Source organism: Rhinoraja longicauda, chromosome 1, assembly GCF_053455715.1.
Source record: "Rhinoraja longicauda isolate Sanriku21f chromosome 1, sRhiLon1.1, whole genome shotgun sequence".
NCBI lineage: Eukaryota > Metazoa > Chordata > Chondrichthyes > Rajiformes > Arhynchobatidae > Rhinoraja > Rhinoraja longicauda.
The window spans coordinates 63679596-63699613 of record NC_135953.1 but is presented as its reverse complement, the minus strand read 5'-3'; the positions used below and the strand labels follow the sequence as shown (position 1 = coordinate 63699613).

General features: G+C 41.7%; 1 protein-coding gene across 1 annotated transcript in view; it reads right to left on the bottom strand.

The window, feature by feature from the left end:
* Nucleotides 1-14561: 14561 nt before the first annotated feature.
* nfxl1 (nuclear transcription factor, X-box binding-like 1) overlaps nt 14562-20018 on the bottom strand; it is a 98464-nt gene continuing 93007 nt past the window's right edge. Inside the window, exon 22 of the mRNA XM_078410602.1 lies at nt 14562-16260. Coding sequence (XP_078266728.1) covers nt 16087-16260 — 174 coding nt within the window. The 3' untranslated portion in view covers nt 14562-16086. The remainder of the gene's footprint in view (nt 16261-20018) is intronic.

Sequence of the window (20018 nt, the reverse complement as noted above, 5' to 3'; positions counted from 1 at the left end):
CAGATGTCAAGGCACAACAAATATTGAGCAAGGGTCAATTAAAAAGAAAATCAACATGACTGGAAAACATCATGGGCAAATTTCTAGCAACTAGTAAAAACAAAGATATCATGATTAGAAATAGAGAGCTGTCCACATCCATTATAGGTAATAGTGAAAGTTTGCAGTTTACTCCATAAAAAAACTTTATAGACCTGACGTTGAGATAAACCTCTTGGATATGTTATGTGATCATATTACGAGCAAAACAACTTATGGTTATAGAGGCCAAGTAGCATGAGATGCATACAATTGCAAATCTTACCAAATCTGTTCAGCAATACTCTTGGGTTGAATGTAATAACTCAAATTTTAAACATTCTTTCATGAACTGCCTCAGAACCTTAACAAAAAATAATGGAGAAAACAAAACAAAATCAGCACAGTAAACTCGGATACAATGCAGAATTTCAGATGCTAATTTTACACCATAAACAAGATAAAATAATTTTATTTTTCAAAACAAACTCGGTATTGTTAAATAAAAGTAAGGAATGTAAAAATTGCGGAAAGGATTTGAGAAAGTGTTCAATAAATCTAATATGACTGGATTTTAAAAAAGTTTGTAAAATTCCACTTGCTCTTTCCAGAATTGATTTATTAAATTGACATTGAAAAATAAATGTTGTATTACACATTCCTTAAAAGTTTCATCTGCTTCAGCTGATGTTCTTTGATCTATTTAAACTGTTTTTGTTGGAGTTTCTCAGATTGCTACATCTTCTTTAGTCATGATTTATAATTAAATCTAAAGCTGAAAGATACTTCCTCATTATAAAAAGTGTGAGGTCCTTTCTGAGAGGATATTCACTTACTGTGTTTATTTTTTACTGATGAAGGCACCAATGGCAAGCCAGCACCTTATCATTGCCCTTTCCCAACTGTGCCTGATAAGGTTGTGGTGCACCACCCTCTTTAATTTTTACAGCTTTTTCTGCTAGAGATTTCCAAAATGGTTTTGTAGGAAAATAACTGCAGATGCTGGTACAAATCGAAGGTATCACAAAATGCTGGAGTAACTCAGCAGGTCAGGCAGCATCTAGGAGAGAAGGAATGGGTGACGTTTCGGGTCGAGACCCTTCTTCAGACTGATGTCAGGGTGGGTGGGACAAAGAAATGGTTTTGGGTCAGGCTGGAATTAGGGCAAATAAATGAAGGAATTGTGATGTACTTCCAAGTTAGGATACTGTGCAATTTGGAAGGAACCAGTTCCTTGTTCAGGTTCCTTCCAAATTGGGAGCAAGCACAAGTTGATGTTCCTTGTGCTTGCTCCCCTTGGTGATAGAGGTAGCACCGTACTTCAAAAATAACTGCATTTCAAATGTACTTCATAAGGTGGAAGGCATCACAGGGGACTGGTCATAAAAGCTACTTTAGCCTCAGAATAAAATAATGTACCTTCAAAATGGACATGAGGAGGAATTCCTTTAGCTAGGGGGTGGTAAATCTGTGAAATTCATTACCACAGATGCATGTGGAGGCCAAGACTGGGCATTTTTAAGGCAGCGATTAATAGGTTAATGATAAGGAAGGGTGTCAAAGATTACGAGAAGGCAGGAGAATGGGGTTGAGGGGGAAAAATAGATCAGCGATGATTGAATGGCAGTAAATATCCCAGACCATTTTAACTATTCTAAAGTGATAGCAAATGTACGCATTAAGGATCTAGAAGATGAAATATGATAGTAATCAAATTTTGCAAAGTTGGATGGACTAAACTTTCCTGTTTTTTTAAAAATGTTTGCACCAAAATTCTCAAAGTGCAAAAGTCTCCGTTTTGTTGTTGGGACTTCAGTTCTAATTTAGGTTTTCCCAATATATGTTTTACATAGAAACATAGAAAATAGGTGCAGGAGTAGGCCATTCGGCCCTTCGAGCCTGCACCGCCATTCAATATGATCATGGCTGATCATCCAGCTCAGTAACCTGTACCTGCCTTCTCTCCATACCCCCTGATCCCTTTAGCCACAAGGGCCACATCTAACTCCCTCTTAAATATAGCCAATGAACTGGCCTCAACTACCTTCTGTGGCAAAGAATTCCACAGACTCACCACTCTCTGTGTGAAGAAATGTTTTCTCATCTCGGTCCTAAAAGACTTCCCCCTTATCCTTAAGCTGTGACCCCTGGTTCTGGACTTCCCCAACATCGGGAACAATCTTCCCGCATCTAGCCTCTCCAACCCCTTAAGAATTTAATATGTTTCAATAAGATCCCCCCTCAGTCTTCTAAATTCCAGCGAGTATAAGCCTAGTCTATCCAGTCTTTCTTCATATGAAAGTCCTGCCATCCCAAGGATCAATCTGGTGAACCTTCTCTGTACTCCCTCTAAGGCTAGAATGTCTTTCCTCAGATTAGGAGGCCAAAACTGTACACAATACTCCAGGTGCGGTCTCACCAAGGCCATGTACAACTGCAGCAGAACCTCCCTGCTCCTATACTCAAATCCTCTTGCTATGAATGCTAACATACCATTTGTTTTCTTCACTGCCTGCTGCACCTGCACGCTTGCTTTCAATGACTGCAACCTCTCAACACTGGCCTTTGGTTAGATAGTGTGACATTGATGTCAGTCAGTAGGTAGTCGGTGAATATTGTTACTATAACAACAACAAAATAGTATGGGAAATTGGATTACATTTTAAGCATTTCTTTCCAAATAAAGAGAATGGCAGAGGAATTCCGTCCCACATGTTGTACAACTTGCAGCAAGTGAGAATTCTGAGGCATTCCTTACGGACCGAATGATCACATCTCGAGTTTGGCCAGATTGAGAAGCAGGATTTGGAGTTTCAGGTCTCGGATGCTTCTAAACCATGCTATCCTTGGCACCCTTAACCTTGCAGAAGTGGTCATACCACAACTTATTTATTTGTGTCATCACACAACTGTTTGCCAATAGCGAGCAAATTTTAGTGCCACAATAGACAATAGACAATAGGTGCAGGAGGAGGCCATTCAGCCCTTCGAGCCAGCACCGCCATTCAATGTGATCATGGTTGATCATTGTCAATCAGTAACCCGTTCCTGCCTTCTCCACATACCCCCTGACTCCGCTATCCTTAAGAGCTCTATCTAGCTCTCTCTTGAATGCATTCAGAGAATTGGCCTCCACTGCCTTCTGAGGCAGAGAATTCCACAGATTCACAACTCTCTGACTGAAAATGTTTTTCCTCATCTCAGTTCTAAATGGCCTACCACTTATTCTTAAACTGTGGCCCCTTGTTCTGGACTCCCCCAACATTGGGAACATGTTTCCTGCCTCTAACGTGTCCAACCCCTTAATAATCTTATACGTTTCGATAAGATCCCCTCTCATCCTTCTAAATACCAGTGTATACAAGCCTAGTCGCTCCAGTCTTTCAACATATGACAGTCCCGCCATTCCGGGAATTAACCTAGTAAACCTACGCTGCACGCCCTCAATGGCAAGAATATCCTTCCTCAAATTTGGAGACCAAAACTGCACACAGTACTCCAGGTGCGGTCTCACTAGGGCCCTGTACAACTGCAGAAGGACCTCTTTGCTCCTATACTCAACCCCCCTTGTTATGAAGGCCAACATTCCATTGGCTTTCTTCACTGCCTGCTGTACCTGCATGCTTCCTTTCAGTGACTGATGCACTAGGACACCCAGATCTCGTTGTGCGTCCCCTTTTCCTAACTTGACACCATTCAGATAACACTCTGCCTTCCTATTCTTACCACCCAAGTGGATAACCTCACACTTATCCACACTAAACTGCATCTGCCATGCATCCGCCCACTCACACAACCTGTCCAAGTCACCCTGCAACCTCATAGTGTCTTCCTCACAGTTCACACTACCACCCAGCTTTGTATCATCTGCAAATTTGCTAATGGTACTTTTAATCCCTTCATCCAAGTCATTAATGTATATTGTAAATAGCTGCGGTCCCAGCACTGAGCCTTGCGTTACCCAACTAGTTACTGCCTGCCATTCTGAAAGGGACCCATTTATCCCCACTCTTTGCTTTCTGTCTATCAACCAATTTTCTATCCATGTCAGCACCCTACCTCCAATACCATGTGCTCTAATTGTGCCCACTAATCTCCTATGTGGAACCTTGTCGAAGGCTTTCTAAAAGTCAAGGTACACCACATCCACCGGCTCTCCCCATCAATTTTCCTAGTTACATCCTCAAAGAATTCCAGAAGATTAGTCAAGCATGATTTCCCCTTTGTAAATCCATGCTGACTCGGAACGATCCTGCTACTACTATCCAAATGCTCCGCAATTTCGTCTTTTATAATTGACTCCAGCATCTTCCCCACCACTGATGTCAGACTAACTGGTCTATAATTTCCCGTTTTCTCTCTCCCTCCTTTCTTAAAAAGTGCGACAACATTAGCTACCCTCCAATCCACAGGAACTGATCCTGAATCTATAGAACATTGGAAAATGATCACCAATGCATCCACAATTTCTAGCGCCACCTCCTTAAGTACTCTGGGATGCAGACCATCAGGCCCCAAGGATTTATCCGCCTTCAGTCCCATCAGTCTACCCAACACCATTTCCTGCCTAATGTGGATTTCCTTCAGTTCCTCCGTCACCCTAGGATCTCTTGCCACTAGAACATCTGGGAGATTGCTTGTATCTTCCTTAGTGAAGACAGATCCAAAGTACCGGTTCAACTCGTCTGCCATTTCCTTGTTCCCCATAATAAATTCCCCTGCTTCTGTCTTCAAGGGACCCACATTTGCCTTGACTATTATTTTCCTCTTTACATACCTAAAAAAGCTTTTACTATCCTCCTTTATATTATTGGCTAGTTTACCCTCGTACCTCATCTTTTCTCCCCGTATTGCCTTCTTAGTCATCTTCTGTTGCTCTTTAAAGGAGTCCCAATCCTCTGGCTTCCCACTCTTCTTTGCTTTGTTGTACTTCTTCTCTTTTATTTTTATGCTGTCCTTGACTTCCCTTGTCAGCCACGGGTGCCTCTTACTCCCCTTAGAATCTTTCCTCCTCTTTGGGATAAATTGATCCTGCAACTTCTGTATTATTCCCAGGAATACCTGCCATTGCTGTTCCACCATCTTTCCTGCTAGGGCCTCCTTCCAGTCAATTCTGGCCAGCTCCTGCCTCATGCCTCTGTAATCCCCTTTGCTATACTGTAATACTGACACCTCCGATTTTCCCTTCTCCCTCTCAATTTGTAGAGTAAAATTTATCATATTGTGATCACTGCCTCTTAATGGCTCTTTTACCTCGAGTCCCCTTATCAGATCACCTGTCTGTCTTTTCTATATGTTGTGTACCCCTGAATATTCAGTTCCCAGCCCTGGTCCTCTTGTAGCCATGTCTCAGTGATTCCCACGACATCATACTTGCCAATGTCTAACTGAGCCTCAAGCTCATCCACTTTATTTTTTATACTTCGCGCATTTAAATACAACACTTTAATTTCGGTATTCACCTTCCCTCTCACACCTGTCACAATTGGCCCTGACCTTACTCTCTTATCCCTTCTAGAACTTCCCTTCCCATTCATTCGAGAGTCCTTTGCAATTTCTCCTCTATTCGCTTCCCCTTTAACTCCATCTTCATATTCCCAGTTTGTCAACCCCTCCCCCCCACTACTTAGTTTAAGAGGCCACGTCGTTGGCTTCTGCAAGATCCTTTACACTGCATGTGTCATGCAGCATGTCACACTCAGGAGATGTTCCATAGTCTGGCACTCGCAGTCTGCCGCATCTTCAGTATATCCCCACTTCAGCATGTTTGATTTGCTCCTCCCCATGCCTGTCCGCAGTCTGTTGAGACTGTGCGAGGTTATCCACGGTTGGTCAGAACCTGGTGGGAGTTTCTCAGAGGGATCGATTGCCATGTGAATGTCTTCCGGAGATTTCTCTAGTCTCCCTTCCCAGAGTTTGAGCCTTCTGGACGATGCACTGCAGTCCAGGGGATGGATAGAAGAGAGGAAACTTTTGTGTTATTTCAAACGCTGAAGTAGCAAAGGGTGGTCATGTAGGGGGTGTCTTTCATCCTCTGATTGTCTGAGGCGTTCTTTTTGACTGGCTACAGCTGATTCCAGGAGGTGCAATGGCAGAGAGTACATAGATGTTGTCAGTCTTGGTAGGTTTCATGCATCCACTGATGCAGTGACAGCTTGTGTTTAGCACAGGATCAATCTTCCTTGCATGAGCTGAGCGCTCCCATACTGCGCAGGCATACTCGGCAGTGGAGAAGCAGAGAGCCAGAGCTGTTGATCGAATGGTTTTAGAATTTGCTCCCCATTTTGAGGTACTCAGCTTGCGAAGAACATTTCTGGAACTGACTTTTCCTTTAAGCTTGGTGATATGTGCTTTGTAGGTCAGAGATTGATCAAGAGTCACACCGACTTAGACTGGACTGTCACAGTGCTCCAATCTGACTCCATTCCATATGATCTTCAACCTTCCATTTGCATACTTCTTCTTCAAGTGCAAGGCGCAGATGGGTTTTAGATGGATTGGCTCTCAGGTGATTCTCTTTGTAGTATGACGACAGGTTGACTAAAGCCTCACACAGAGTAGCTTCTGCCTCAAGGAAGTCAGCACTTTGGGTTGTAGTACACAGGTCATCTGCATAAATGAAACTCCTGGTGTTGGGATGGATAGGCTGGTCGTTAACATAGATATTGAACAAGGTGGGTGCCAGGACACTTTCTTGAGGGAGGCCATTTTTCTGCCTGCACCAGCGACCTTTCTTTCCTTACAGCTCGACAAAGAAGCGTCTGTTTTCGACCAGAGTCTTCACCATGTTGGTTAGATGCAAATTGTGTGTTAAATTAAGTACTTTATGTAACAGTCGGCGATGGTTTACTGTGTCATAAGTGGCTGAAAGGTCTACAAAAACAGCGCTTGTGATAATACCTTCCTGAAAGCCATCCTCTATGTGTTGGGTGAGATTGAGAAGCTGACCTGTGCAGGACTTCCCAGCCGGAACCCTGCCTGCTCCTTTATTAGGGATGGCTCTATCACCTGGCCAAGGCGAGTCAAGATGAGTCGTTCAAACAGCTTGTAGGTGTGGCAAAGAAGTGATATTGGCCTGTAACTCTTTGTTGCTGAAGGATCTTTGCCTGGCTTCAGCAATGCTATGACACGTGCGCGACTCCAGATCTTTGGGATGTGACATCTCTCCATGCAGGTGTTAAACATGGCCAGCAGCCACTGTTTTGCAATTGGTCCAAGGTGCTTGATCTGTTCAGTCATGATGTTATCCAGACCTGCAGCTTTACCTATTTTGGCTGTGCAGATAGCAGCATCTAGTTCTTTCATTGTGAAAGGCTGATACAGGGCCATAGCAGGAGCGTTCTCGTCGCGGTCCCTGTCAGATTCTACAAGTATCTGCGAATCCTGCTACCACACCACACACTGTATCCATCGCTACCAACTACTATTCCCCGATGCAGAGGCAATGTTACCTCAAGAACAAGACAGAAAGTCCTTTTCAGGACCAGCAATCACAGTTCTGTCTTTCAATGTTGAAGGAATTTCAACAGCTAAACAGGGGCTACTCGGATCTGTGTCAGAAATCAGTGTTTGCAAGACACACATCGCGGCCTAGATGACATCCGGCCCCATATTCCTGGCATGAGATTGGTGGTTGAAAGGTCACATGAACAGTATGGAAGTGCAATTTTTGTCAAATTGGGCATCCCAGTCTGTTCTACATCTATATTTGCTGAGAATTATTTTGAAGTATTGACAGTGCATGTTAATGGAGACATTTTGATCACCTCTGTCTACAAACCACCCATTTGGGAGTTTCATATGTCTCCTGATGCGGTTGGTAAGTGCAGAAACAAAATCTTCATATGAGACTTTAATTGCCACAGCAATCAATGGGGCTATCAAGTTACAGACGAGAATGGAGAGCTGTTGGAAAACTGGATGGACTCACACAACATCCATCTCATCCATGACCCTAAGCTTCCACGTCCAACCTAGCGCCAATGAGCAAACTTGTCCGAGATCCCATTCCCAAATCCCAACATCGCCCAATAGGATAGCTGTTGTCCAACCTGAGATAACACCCCTATGAAGGCATTTCAACTTCAAAAAGCCAGACTGGCAGGGCTTTGCTATGGACCCTGACCAGTCGATTGGGGATTTGGAGTCTACACCTGAAGCATATGACCAATTTGTGCTAAGAGTATGGAAGTCGTCGAGAAGACATATCCCTCGAGGCTGCTGCATGGAATATGTACCTGGCCTTTCCCCAGTTTCTGCTGCCAAATATGTCTTATACAATGAGAAGTATGAAGCCAACACCTTTTCTGGGAAGCTCTTACTGCAGCTATTGCATCTGATCGGCGCAAGTCGTGGCAGGATCTGATTGAATCCGTGGATATGACACACAGCAGCAAGAAGGCTTGGGCCATTCTCAATCGGAATAACAAGGACCCAAAGAAGACCAAGTCACTCCATACTGACCGGCCTACTGCTAATCAAGTAGCACAACAACTCCTACTCAATGGCAAAACTGACTCACCAGTGACAAAGCAGAAACCCCAGCAGTGCTATGAAGGTAACTCCGATAATCCACAACTGTGTCAGGCTTTCACAATGAAAGAACTAGATGCTGCTATCTACACAGCCAAAATAAAACACAACTTAAGGCAGTCAAAGAAGCAAAAGAGGAAGATAGGTAGACTGGGTATTAGAGAAACCACTGAGTGCATCTCATTTCAAAAATATTTTCCAGTATTTGGAACTACGACATACACAATGCTGGCTTAGATCTTAGCGAATATTGAGGAACATAGACCTTGGTAAAAAATCCAAGAATCCCTGAAGGTGGCAGCATAGGTAGACAAAGTGGATAAAATAGCACATGGATTATAGAAACATAGAAAATAGGTGCAGGAGTAGGCCATTCAGCCCTTCGAGCCTGCACCGCCATTCAATATGATCATGGCTGATCATCCAGATCAGTAACCTGTACCTGCCTTCTCTCCATACCCCCTGATCCCTTTAGCCACAAGGGCCACATCTAACTCCCTCTTAAATATAACCAATGAACTGGCCTCAACTACCTTCTGTGGCAGAGAATTCCACAGACTCACCACTCTCTGTGTGAAGAAATGTTTTCTCATCTCGGTCCTAAAAGACTTCCCCCTTATCGTTAAGCTGTGACCCCTGGTTCTGGACTTCCCCAACATCGGGAACAATCTTCCCGCATCTAGCCTCTCCAACCCCTTAAGAATTTTATATGTTTCAATAAGATCCCCCCTCAGTCTTCTAAATTCCAGCTAATTCCAGTCTTTCTTCATATGAAAGTCCTGCCATCCCAGGGATCAATCTGGTGAACCTTCTCTGTACTCCCTCTAAGGCTAGAATGTCTTTCCTCAGATTAGGAGACCAAAACTGTACACAATACTCCAGGTGCGGTCTCACCAAGGCCATGTACAACTGCAGCAGAACCTCCCTGCTCCTATACTCAAATCCTCTTGCTATGAATGCTAACATACCAATCGCTTTCTTCACTGCCTGCTGCACCTGCACGCTTGCTTTCAATGACTGGTGCACCATGACACCCAGGTCACGTTGCATCTCCCCTTTTCCTAATTGGCCACCATTCAGGTAATACTCTGCTTTCCTGTTCTTGCTGCCAAAGTGGATAACCTCACATTTATCCACATTATATTGCATCTGCCATGCATTTGCCCACTCTCCTAATCTATCCAAGTCACTCTGCAGCCTCCTAGTATCCTCCTCGCAGCTAACACTGCCACCCAGCTTCGTGTCATCCGCAAACTTAGAGATATTGCATTCAATTCCCTCGTCCAAATCATTAATATATATTGTAAATAACTGGGGTCCCAGCACTGAGCCTTGCGGTACCCCACTAGTCACTGCCTGCCATTCCGAAAAGGACCCGTTTATTCTTACTCTTTGCTTCCTGTCCGCCAACCAATTCTCTATCCACCTCAACACAGAACCCCCAATACCGTGTGCTTTAAGTTTGTACCCCAATCTCCTATGTGGGACCTTGTCGAAGGCCTTCTGAAAGTCCAGATACAACACATCGACTGGTTCTCCCTTATCCACTCTACTAGTTACATCCTCGAAAAATTCTATAAGATTCGTCAGGCATGATTTGCCTTTCATAAATCCATGCTGACTTTGTCCGATGATTTCACCACTTTCCAAATGTGATGCTATCACATCTTTAATAACTGACTCTAGCATTTCCCCCACTACCGATGTTAGGCTAACTGGTCTATAATTCCCCGTTTTCTCTCTCCCTCCCTTTTTAAAAAGTGGGGTTACATTAGCTACCCTCCAATCCTCAGGAACTACTCCAGAATCTAAAGAGTTTTGAAAAATTATCACTAATGCATCCACTATTTCTGAAGCTACTTCCTTAAGCACTCTGGGATGCAGCCTATCTGGCCCTGGGGATTTATCGGCCTTTAATCCATTTAATTTACCTAACACCACTTCCCGACTAACCTGGATTACCCTCAGTTCCTCCATCTCGTTAGACCCCCGGTCCCCTGCTATTTCCGGCAGATTGTTTACGTCTTACCTAGTGAAGACAGAACCAAAGTAGTTGTTCAATTAGTCTGCCATCTCCTTGTTCCCTATGATCAATTCACCTGTTTCCGACTGCAAGGGACCTACATTTGTCTTAACTAGTCTTTTTCTCTTCACATATCTATAAAAGCTTTTGCAGTCAGTTTTTATGTTCCCTGCCAGTTTTCTCTCATAATCTATTTTCCCTTTCCTAATTAAGCCTTTTGTCCTCCTCTGCTGGACTCTGAATTTCTCCCAGTCCTCTGGTATGATACTTTTTCTGGCTAATTTATATGCTTCATCTTTTGTTTTAATATTATCCTTGATTTCCCTTGTTAGCCACGGATGCACTACCTTTCCTGGTTTGTTCTTTTGCCAAACTGGGATGAACAATTTTTGTAGTTTATCCATGCAATCTTTAAATGCCTTCCATTGCATGTCCACCGTCAACCCTTTAAGTATAAATTGCCAGTCTATCTTGGACAACTCATGTCTCATACCCTCAAAGTTACCTTTCTTTAAGTTCAGAACACTTGTTTCTGAATTTCCCTTCTTCAGATGGGTGATAGAATACAAGAGCAGGGAGGTTATGGTGCAATTCGATAAAACATTGTTATTGGCCATAAGCTGATTCTAGACAATTTCAATTATTTCAATTCCTTGGTAACCCATTTGACCCCAAACTTTCAGCCTCATATCCTTTCACGACTACCTCCTTCTTTCAACTATGGTCCATCAGCCACCTCCTTCCAAAGATATGTTCTTGATTTGCTGAAGAGAATCCAAATCAAGATGAAGTCACATTAGGGAGTAGTCCACTGTGGGCATTGCTGCAAAACTCTAAGGTAGTGCTAATTCTGCAAAGAAAAATCAAAGAAACAGTAGAAACACAGAAAATAGGTTCAGGAGGCGGCCATTTGGCCCTTCGAGCCAGCACCGCCTTTCATTGTGATCATGGCTGATCATCCATAATCAGTAACTGGTGCCTGCCTTCTCCCCATATCCCTTGATTCCACTAGCCACTAGAGCTCTGCCCAACTCTCTTTTAAATTCATCCAGTGAATTGGCCTCCACTGCCTTCTGTGGCAGAGAATTCCACAAATTCACAACTCTCTGGTGAAAAAGTTTCTTCTCACCTCAGTTTTAAATTGCCTCCCCTTTATTCTTAGACTGTGTCTTATTCTTAGACTCCCCCAACATTGGGAACATTTTTCCTGCATCTAACTTATCCAGTCCTTTTATAATTTTATACGTCTCTATAAGATCCCCTCTCATCCTCCTAAACTCCAGTGAATACCAGCCCAGTCTTTCCTCATATGACAGTCCCTCCATCCCAGGGATTAACCTCGTGAACCTATGCTGCACTGCCTCAATAGCAAGGATGTCCTTCCTCAAATTAGGAGACCAAAACTGCACACAATACTCCAGATGTGGTCTCACCTAGGTCTATACAACTGCAGAAGGACCTCTTTGTTCCTATACTCAAATCCTCTTGTTATGAAGGCCAACATGCCATTAGCTTTCTTCACTGCCTGCTATACCTGCACGCTTACTTTCAGTGACTGGTGTACAAGGACACCAAGGTATTGTTGCACTTCCCCTTTACCTAATCTGACACCATTGAGATAATAATCTGCCTCCTTGTTTTTGCCACCAAAGTGGATAACCTCACATTTATCTACATTATACTGCATCTGCTAGGCATCTGCCCACTCACTCAACCTATTCAAGTCACCCTGCAACCTCCTAACATCCTCTTTGCAGTTCACACTGCCACCCAGCTCTGTATCATCTGCAAACCTGCTGGTGTTACTTCTAATTCCATCATCCAAATCATTAATATATATTGTAAATAGTTGCGGCTCCAGCACCGAACCTTGCGGCACTCCACTCGCCACTGCCTGCCATTCTGAAAAGGACCCGTTTATTCCTACTCTTTGCTTGCTGTCTGCCAACCAATTCTCGATCCATGTCAATACCCTACCCCCAATACCGCGTGGTCTAATTTTGCTCACCAATCTCCCGTGTGGGACCTTATCAAAGGCGTTCTGAAAGTCTAGATACACTACATCCACTGGCTCTCCTTCATCCATTTTACTTGTCACATCCTCAGAAAAATTCCAGATTAGTCAAGCAGAATTTCCCTTTCATAAATCCCAGGCATGTGAGTGGGATAAAAAAAAAGAGGAAAAGAGCCGACACTTGCAACGGGGGTCATAAAATTGGAAAAATTACACACAAAATTACCATTTTCAAGCCTCTTTTAGTGCATTTCAAAGTAAAAACAGATATTATAAAATGTTAAAATGTCTTTGTACACTAATAACATTTTGAAGTAAATTCGCACATTAATTGATAATCAGCCCAAAAAGGTGGTAATTGGCTTTTCTGCTGTTTTTTATATTTAACCCTATCTTAATTAATTTAGTTATATAATGGATACCCAAAATGGCGGCGCTGCCCTAGCAGCTGCGGCTTACCTGCGGTTCGTTTGTCTCTGTGTTTTGTTGTTTTTTTGTCTTAATTGTAGATGTGATGTCGTGCTTTTGTGTTTGTGTACTATGTGTGTGTGTGTGTGTGTGGGGGGGAGGAGGGGAACTGTAAAATTGTAAAGGTGTCCCTTCCGAACGGAGACCCGACCTTTGTTTTCTGGGTCGGGTCTCCGTTCCTGCTGCGGCCTACCATCGGCCCAACTCCTGGAGCTGGTGGCCTCCAGGGCTCCGGTTCGCAGAGCCCGCGGACCGGACTCACCATCAGCGGAGCCGGCCGTCCTCGGAGGCTGCGGGAGCGGCTGCGACTCGCCTTAGGCTTGGGCCTCGTAGATGCCGACATCGGGAGCTCCGGCAGCGTGTTTGCCCACCCCGGATCGCGGGGCTTGGGTCGGCCCGCTGCGGACCTTTCACCGTCCGGCGCGGCCTGGAACGTGGCAACGACACCAGCCTGACCGCGGGAGAAGACGGCAGGGGAAGGGAAAAGACATTCTGGCCTTCCATCACAGTGAGGAGGGGACTGGAGGAGACTCACTGTGATGGATGTTTCTTTTTTTGTGTGTTGGTTGGGGTTGTGTAATTTGCTTGTTTTATTGCTTTTATTATTGGACTGTGGGTGACTAAATTTCGTCCAAAAAACTTGTTTTTTGGATGACAAATAAAGATATCTTGAATCTTGCACTTAAATTTAATATTTACTCATTACAGTTCCACCACTGATTTTCTGGCACTCTTGGTTCTAGAGCTTTGCTGGTTTATCCAGGCCAAGGAAGACGGCTATGGGGATAGATTTGCTGGCTTCAGCTGGGCTGGAGTTCCAGAGCCCCGGCCGCAGGTTGCAAATTCAACCCACCAAAAGGCCGTGGTGAGGTCGAGATTGGCTGCCTTGCCCAGCCTAGGTGCCACATTTCTGGGGAGCTTCCAGGGCGCGCGGGGAGGGGATTTCTCGCGGAACCCCTAGCGACCTCTAGTGGAACCCTAGTGTTCATTACAAATTCACATGCCTGAAATCCATGCTGACTTGGACCAATCTTTTTACCGCTATTGAAATGTGCCGTTATTACCGCTTTAATAATTGACTCCAGCATCTTCCCCACCATCAAAAACATCAAACAAATTAAATGATTCTTCAGTATTTTTAGGGATTACATCATTCACAGTGTTGTGTTGTAAAACTGGAGCATATAATTCCAGTAGATAGAAAAAACGATCAAACCCCAAGCCTGGTTACGCACTGGAATTTGTTTATTGATTGATGCCAGAGTTAATTAACAAGTTTGATTAAATAAGAAGAATTTTCCAAAGATTTTTTTTAACTGAATTTAGTATTTGTATGGGTTGTACCCAGGAGACTGTAACAGATATGCCAAGATCATTCAATTAACATTTTCCAGTATTCTGAATACATAGCTTAAATTTAGGTGATGATACCCTCCAAAGAACTTCAATGAACAAGTTTGGAAAGTGGAAAAAATTAATTTTAGAAATTAAAAACTGAAAGTGGCTTACAATTCTTGACAACGTCACAAAATATTTCTCATTCGATCTTCGTACGTCAAGAAAATTGTACGCCAAATACGAGAAAACCTATTAACACACCTCGAGGTAAGATCCTTCAAGAAAAACATGGCTGTACAAGTTCAAAAAAATGCATTCGTTTCTTAACAGAATCATGTACAGAAATGAGTACTTAGTAATTCGTAGATATAAAGCTCAGACATTTATGAAGCTCTCCCACCTCATGGTCTGCAATGAAACCTTATCTAAATGCACAAGGAAACTGATTAAATTGCAAAGGATCTTTACACCACTTTTCGAGTAAATGGATGCTATTCAGTTTTATTCTGCAGAACAAAAGTTACTCAGTACAGGGGAAAAGATTACTGCTATAAGTCAAAAACAAATAAATCACATATCAATGAAAATAAGGTAACATTTAGCTGAATGCCATTAAATTCCAGTTCAGGGAATACAATATGACTCACAATACAAACCATTTGAACTTTCCTTGATTAAATACCTTCAATGCTTTATTTGTAATGTTTACCAGTAATTTCCAACAGAAATTTACAGAACCTTCAGTCTGCTTTTATGCAAATTTTGAATTTTTTTGAATTATTTTTAAATTAATGGTATATTCAAATAACGAATTAAAAAGTAAATAGAACTACATAACCAATGTATCAAAATACAAGGTTTAACACTGATCTAAAAGACAAAATTTACTTTTGGATGACGAAACAAAGGTAACTACTATTCATGATAAATTGATAGTTTGCCAACATGGGCAGATACATATTAAATGATTACATGTTTGAAAATTCCCACACGTGCTGATACCATCCATGTCTCAAAGCTGGCCATTTATCAAGTTGTTGTATTCTGATCATTCAAAGCACTGCGCGAACTGTGCAAAAGAATCCCAACTGATAATCATTCGTCTTTTGATTTCAAATCACGATTATTCAAGGAGTGATGAACAATTAACAGATATTTTTAGTTGGCTTGGGTCATCTATGTTGTCAATAATTATTTTTGATTGCACTTGCACTGAACAGTAACAGAAAGGGTAAAAAATAAAAATGCTATATGAGCCATGAAAACAATTTGAATATTTTAAATTGGCCAGTCTAAACACAGATTCTCAGAGGAAGAAATAAAATAAACAGCTGTAATATAATTTATATGTAGCCTTTTTTGCAACAAATTTAGTTTCCATATGCATAGGAATATAATCCACAGACTCTTGCTCAAGATTTCAATGAAATGTCATCACAACATATCTAAGTAGACAAAAAATGTTACCTCAGCTTTCATACAAATTCAAGTTAAGAACTATCACATGCATAAATTATTTTTAACATTATTCATGCTGATATTTTCAAATCTTTGTAGGGTTTGAGGAAATTTGAATTTAAAAAAATCCTTGCATGGGATTAATCCTTCTGTAATTGTTTATTTTTGAAAAAGTTCTTAAATAGATATTTCTGCCTCCTAAATATTTTTGGCCATACCATGACTTTTTATCTTATCAATTGCGTTGCAATAGATAAAATGCAAGCATTGCCAGAACAATTCCACAGATAGGGATCAACAGGTATTTCTTGTACTTCTGCCAAGTTGTCTCTTTGGTCTCTACTGCATCCCGTCTCTTGTTCTTCTTACGACGGCCTTTTAGTCTTTTCTCAAAGGCTTCTAATTCCACCTGGGTAAAATGACAAAACAAAATTGACTGAAATAAAATTAAAATGCCAAAGTTACCTTGTAGGCGAGATAAAACAAGTATACATTTCAGATTCATTACTTTTACAGAGTTTATCCATGGGCAATATACAAAGTATAACAAAGTGAAATAGCTCTGCCAATTGATTGGTTGCAATAGATGAGTTTAGAAGAGATGTACCTGTCTCAGTTGGAAGGACTGCCAGAATCCCTGGAGGGGTTTGAGGGCGGATGTATTGGGAAATATGTTACATCTCCTGCAGTTGCAGGGAAAAGTACCCAGGGAGGGGATGGCTTGGGTGGGAGTTGAGTGAACTAAGGAGTTGTGAAGGGAGTGGTCTCTGCAGAAGGTGGAAAGGGGTGGAGATGGGAAGATCAAGGTTTCAAGGTCAGTTTATTGTCACATGTATCAATTAAGGTGGGTTCACATTGAAGATAGCAGACATGCAATAGATTGATGTGTTTGATGCTTTGTGCCCCACCTGGGGAACATTTCTCCCATCCCCAATTCACACTTCCATCCTTATTTAACACCCTGTGTCTTTTCAGCTTTACCTTTGTCCAACCATTTGCCGATGAAAACCCGTGCATCTCCCCATCACTCGCCAGGCTATGTCCGACCACTCCTCTCTTCCAACTTCCAACCCTCCCTCCCGCCCCCATCTACCACCACAATCACCAAATGCTCCAACCCAAAATGCCACCCTATCCATGTTCTCCAGATCCGCCGAGTCAATCTAGCACTTTGTCTTTTTTTGAAAGTCAGCAATAGCAGTTCCTTGTTTCTCAGGCAGAATATAGGGGACATTAAAAATGGCACCAGTCCCCTTTGATTTCCAAGGTTAAAGAAAAGTTAGCCCAAGATTTCCACTTGAGGATCGTCCAATGATTTTATTGAATGTGTGCAAACTTGCCACTTATGCAAAAAGGAATAGAAATATGCTCTGTTATTAGACTGCCAGAGTGAAAATGATTCAGAGGATATTACCTTTGCTTCCCTTTTAAATTACAACTAGAGAACTGATTTGACTGAGTCTTGCTAGAAATATTAGATAACAAAACAAGATTTTAGGAATATATCATCCAGCATTGACCCTAGCCTTTAAATTTAGACGTACGTGGGTGAGTTTTTAATTTTCCTTCATTCACTGATTATTCAAATTGTAAATATCACGATGACATTACTGGAATTGATTTTCAAAGCAAATGCTCAGCAATTAAGATACCGAATCAGAGATAAACCAGACATCAGAGCATTTTTTCACTAGAGAAACTAGAGACGAGAATATGGTTGTTCGGCTTGTAATAAACAATAAATAATGTTCATCAGTAAAATATGCAGTTCATTGCAATTTTTAATACACAAAGAGTCAATGGTGATAATTAAGTTTCCATTCTTGGAGTGTATTGTGTAATTGTATTATTTGACCTGCACAATCCATGCTGTTTTACAATGTATGTAATAACTATGTTAAAACGTAACTAATTTGAGAATTTTAATTTGCTCCATGCCTTGCAATTGTTTCACGTGAGCCTAGATAATTAAGCCAGCAGTATGAAACCATTTGCATTTTACTAAATTTCTCACAAATTGCTGCACATCCCAAGCGCTCCAGAAATATAGACAGGGAATGTTAAGTGTTTTCAAGATTCCAAAAACAACAAATATATTTGTAATGGTCCTAGTTGAAAATAATAGAGCAGGAAACCAGGAAAACATGTTGTTCTTCAAATACTGATGTGGAATCTTTTCAATTCACTGAACAGGCAGTCAGAGTCAAGAGTCAAGTCAAGAGTGTTTTATTGGCTTATTGCCTGAAACAGAACAATGAAATTCTTATTTGCAACAGCACAACAGATATGTAAACGTAAAAGTACTCTCTAAACACCATAATAAACACGCCTCTAATAATCCCGTGCTCCCTTTATTTTCAATTAACTATCAAACCAGATAACGTTTACTTTTAAATTGGTTTTCGGTCCACAATATTCAGATGCATTAAAGAACTGAATTGCCAGATTTCTCTTTGATTAAAAAAAGACCAAACTCAATGCTCAGTTGAAACTCACATGAATTAATAAAATTAATTCTCGACTAAATCACGTTGATGCATTTGTAAATTATTTAAGTCAATACGTCAGATAAGAATGTGACTATAGATTTTATTTTGTGCTCATCTGCCAGTGATTTCTGCTCATATTGCTCTGGATTTTGCAAATAAGTTATCAACATTTCCCCAAAGTGCATGCCAAAAAAACCACTCATGAATGAATTTATTAAACTTGCTAGTCACTGCTTAGCACCATTCCTCTCACCACAATCTGATGTCAGCAAGGGAGCATGCCGCCATTTGCGTTGGGGGCAACTGCTTGAAAAGCTGTGCGATTATGGTCTTGATGCATGAACCTTAGTCCACATGATCTAAGGGACGGCTTATTTAATTTACATTTTGAATTGCTCGAATTTGTTTTAAATTTTCATATGAGCACATTTAATTGTTTGGCATCATGTTTCATTTTTTTATATTAATAAACCAATTAATTGTTTAATTTGTTCATATTTTTTAATACTTTTAATGGATGTAAATTATCATAGAATTCAAACAACATCAAATGCACTGTTTTGCTCACAATAAAATAATTGCAGAGGCTACATGCACCAGCTGCCTGCAACTGATTGAATATTATCAAAGCCATTCCTGCAGTTCATGAAGAAGCATTCACTGCCTACATGCACTGCAGGCAGTCATTCCAAAGCTTTAGGAGACTACACTGTAGAAAAGAAAACCAGGAATTAAAACTTGTAACTCAGATCCAGCACAACAGCAGAAGAGATGGAGACCAGGAGTGGGCCTATTAATTTTGTGAACAGGAGAATGCCAGAGGGATTGACAGCAGGATCAATGCCCCAGGGACATGGGTGCAGAGCTGGAAGTTTATTCACAAAGCCATTGAACACATCATCAAATCTCAGAAACCAACAGCTGCATCACTATGTTTGGATATTACTCGATGCATTCCACCGCCATTACTTATTACCTTACAAACATAACCAACACAAGTTAACCAACAGACACTGAAATAGTTGCCAGTGCAACATGCACACACATATCTGTACACCCTTTAGCAGTTACATACTGCCTGCTGCTCAACCATCACCCAGACATGGCAAAACAAAGCTGATGACAGAGAATTGCTGCCACAGAGACTGTGGCCAGCAGCATAGTTGAGATCACTGAAAGGAGATGACAAGAGTATATCTATTTCACATTCCAGATTAACACCTCTCTTCCCGTCATCCCACAATTTGTTTGTGTTTGCATAATGTAGATGACTAAAATATGCCCCACACTTTGCTAGTTGCCTATTCTCCTTACAAACACTGTAATAGGCATCGTTCTCTCTTCAGATACTGAAAAAGAAAAATCTACCAGTCGAGCAGGATGAACTTTATGGAAGGGCATCCCGTCACTCAATCTGATATTTGCTGACACCAGCTCAGATCTTGGAAACCTTCGTCAGAGGATAGTTTGGAGAAAATATCTTCATATAATGGTCATAAGGGACCTGCACGGCTACTTTAAAGAAAGACGCTTATGAATCAGCTCCCTGCACACGTCCTAATGCCATTTCCCTTCTGCAAGTCATGGATCATGCTATGACGGGGAACACTAAAATAATAATTGTAGACACATCTACATGTTTGGGGCAGAATTAAGTCTTTCTCAAAACTGGCATGAA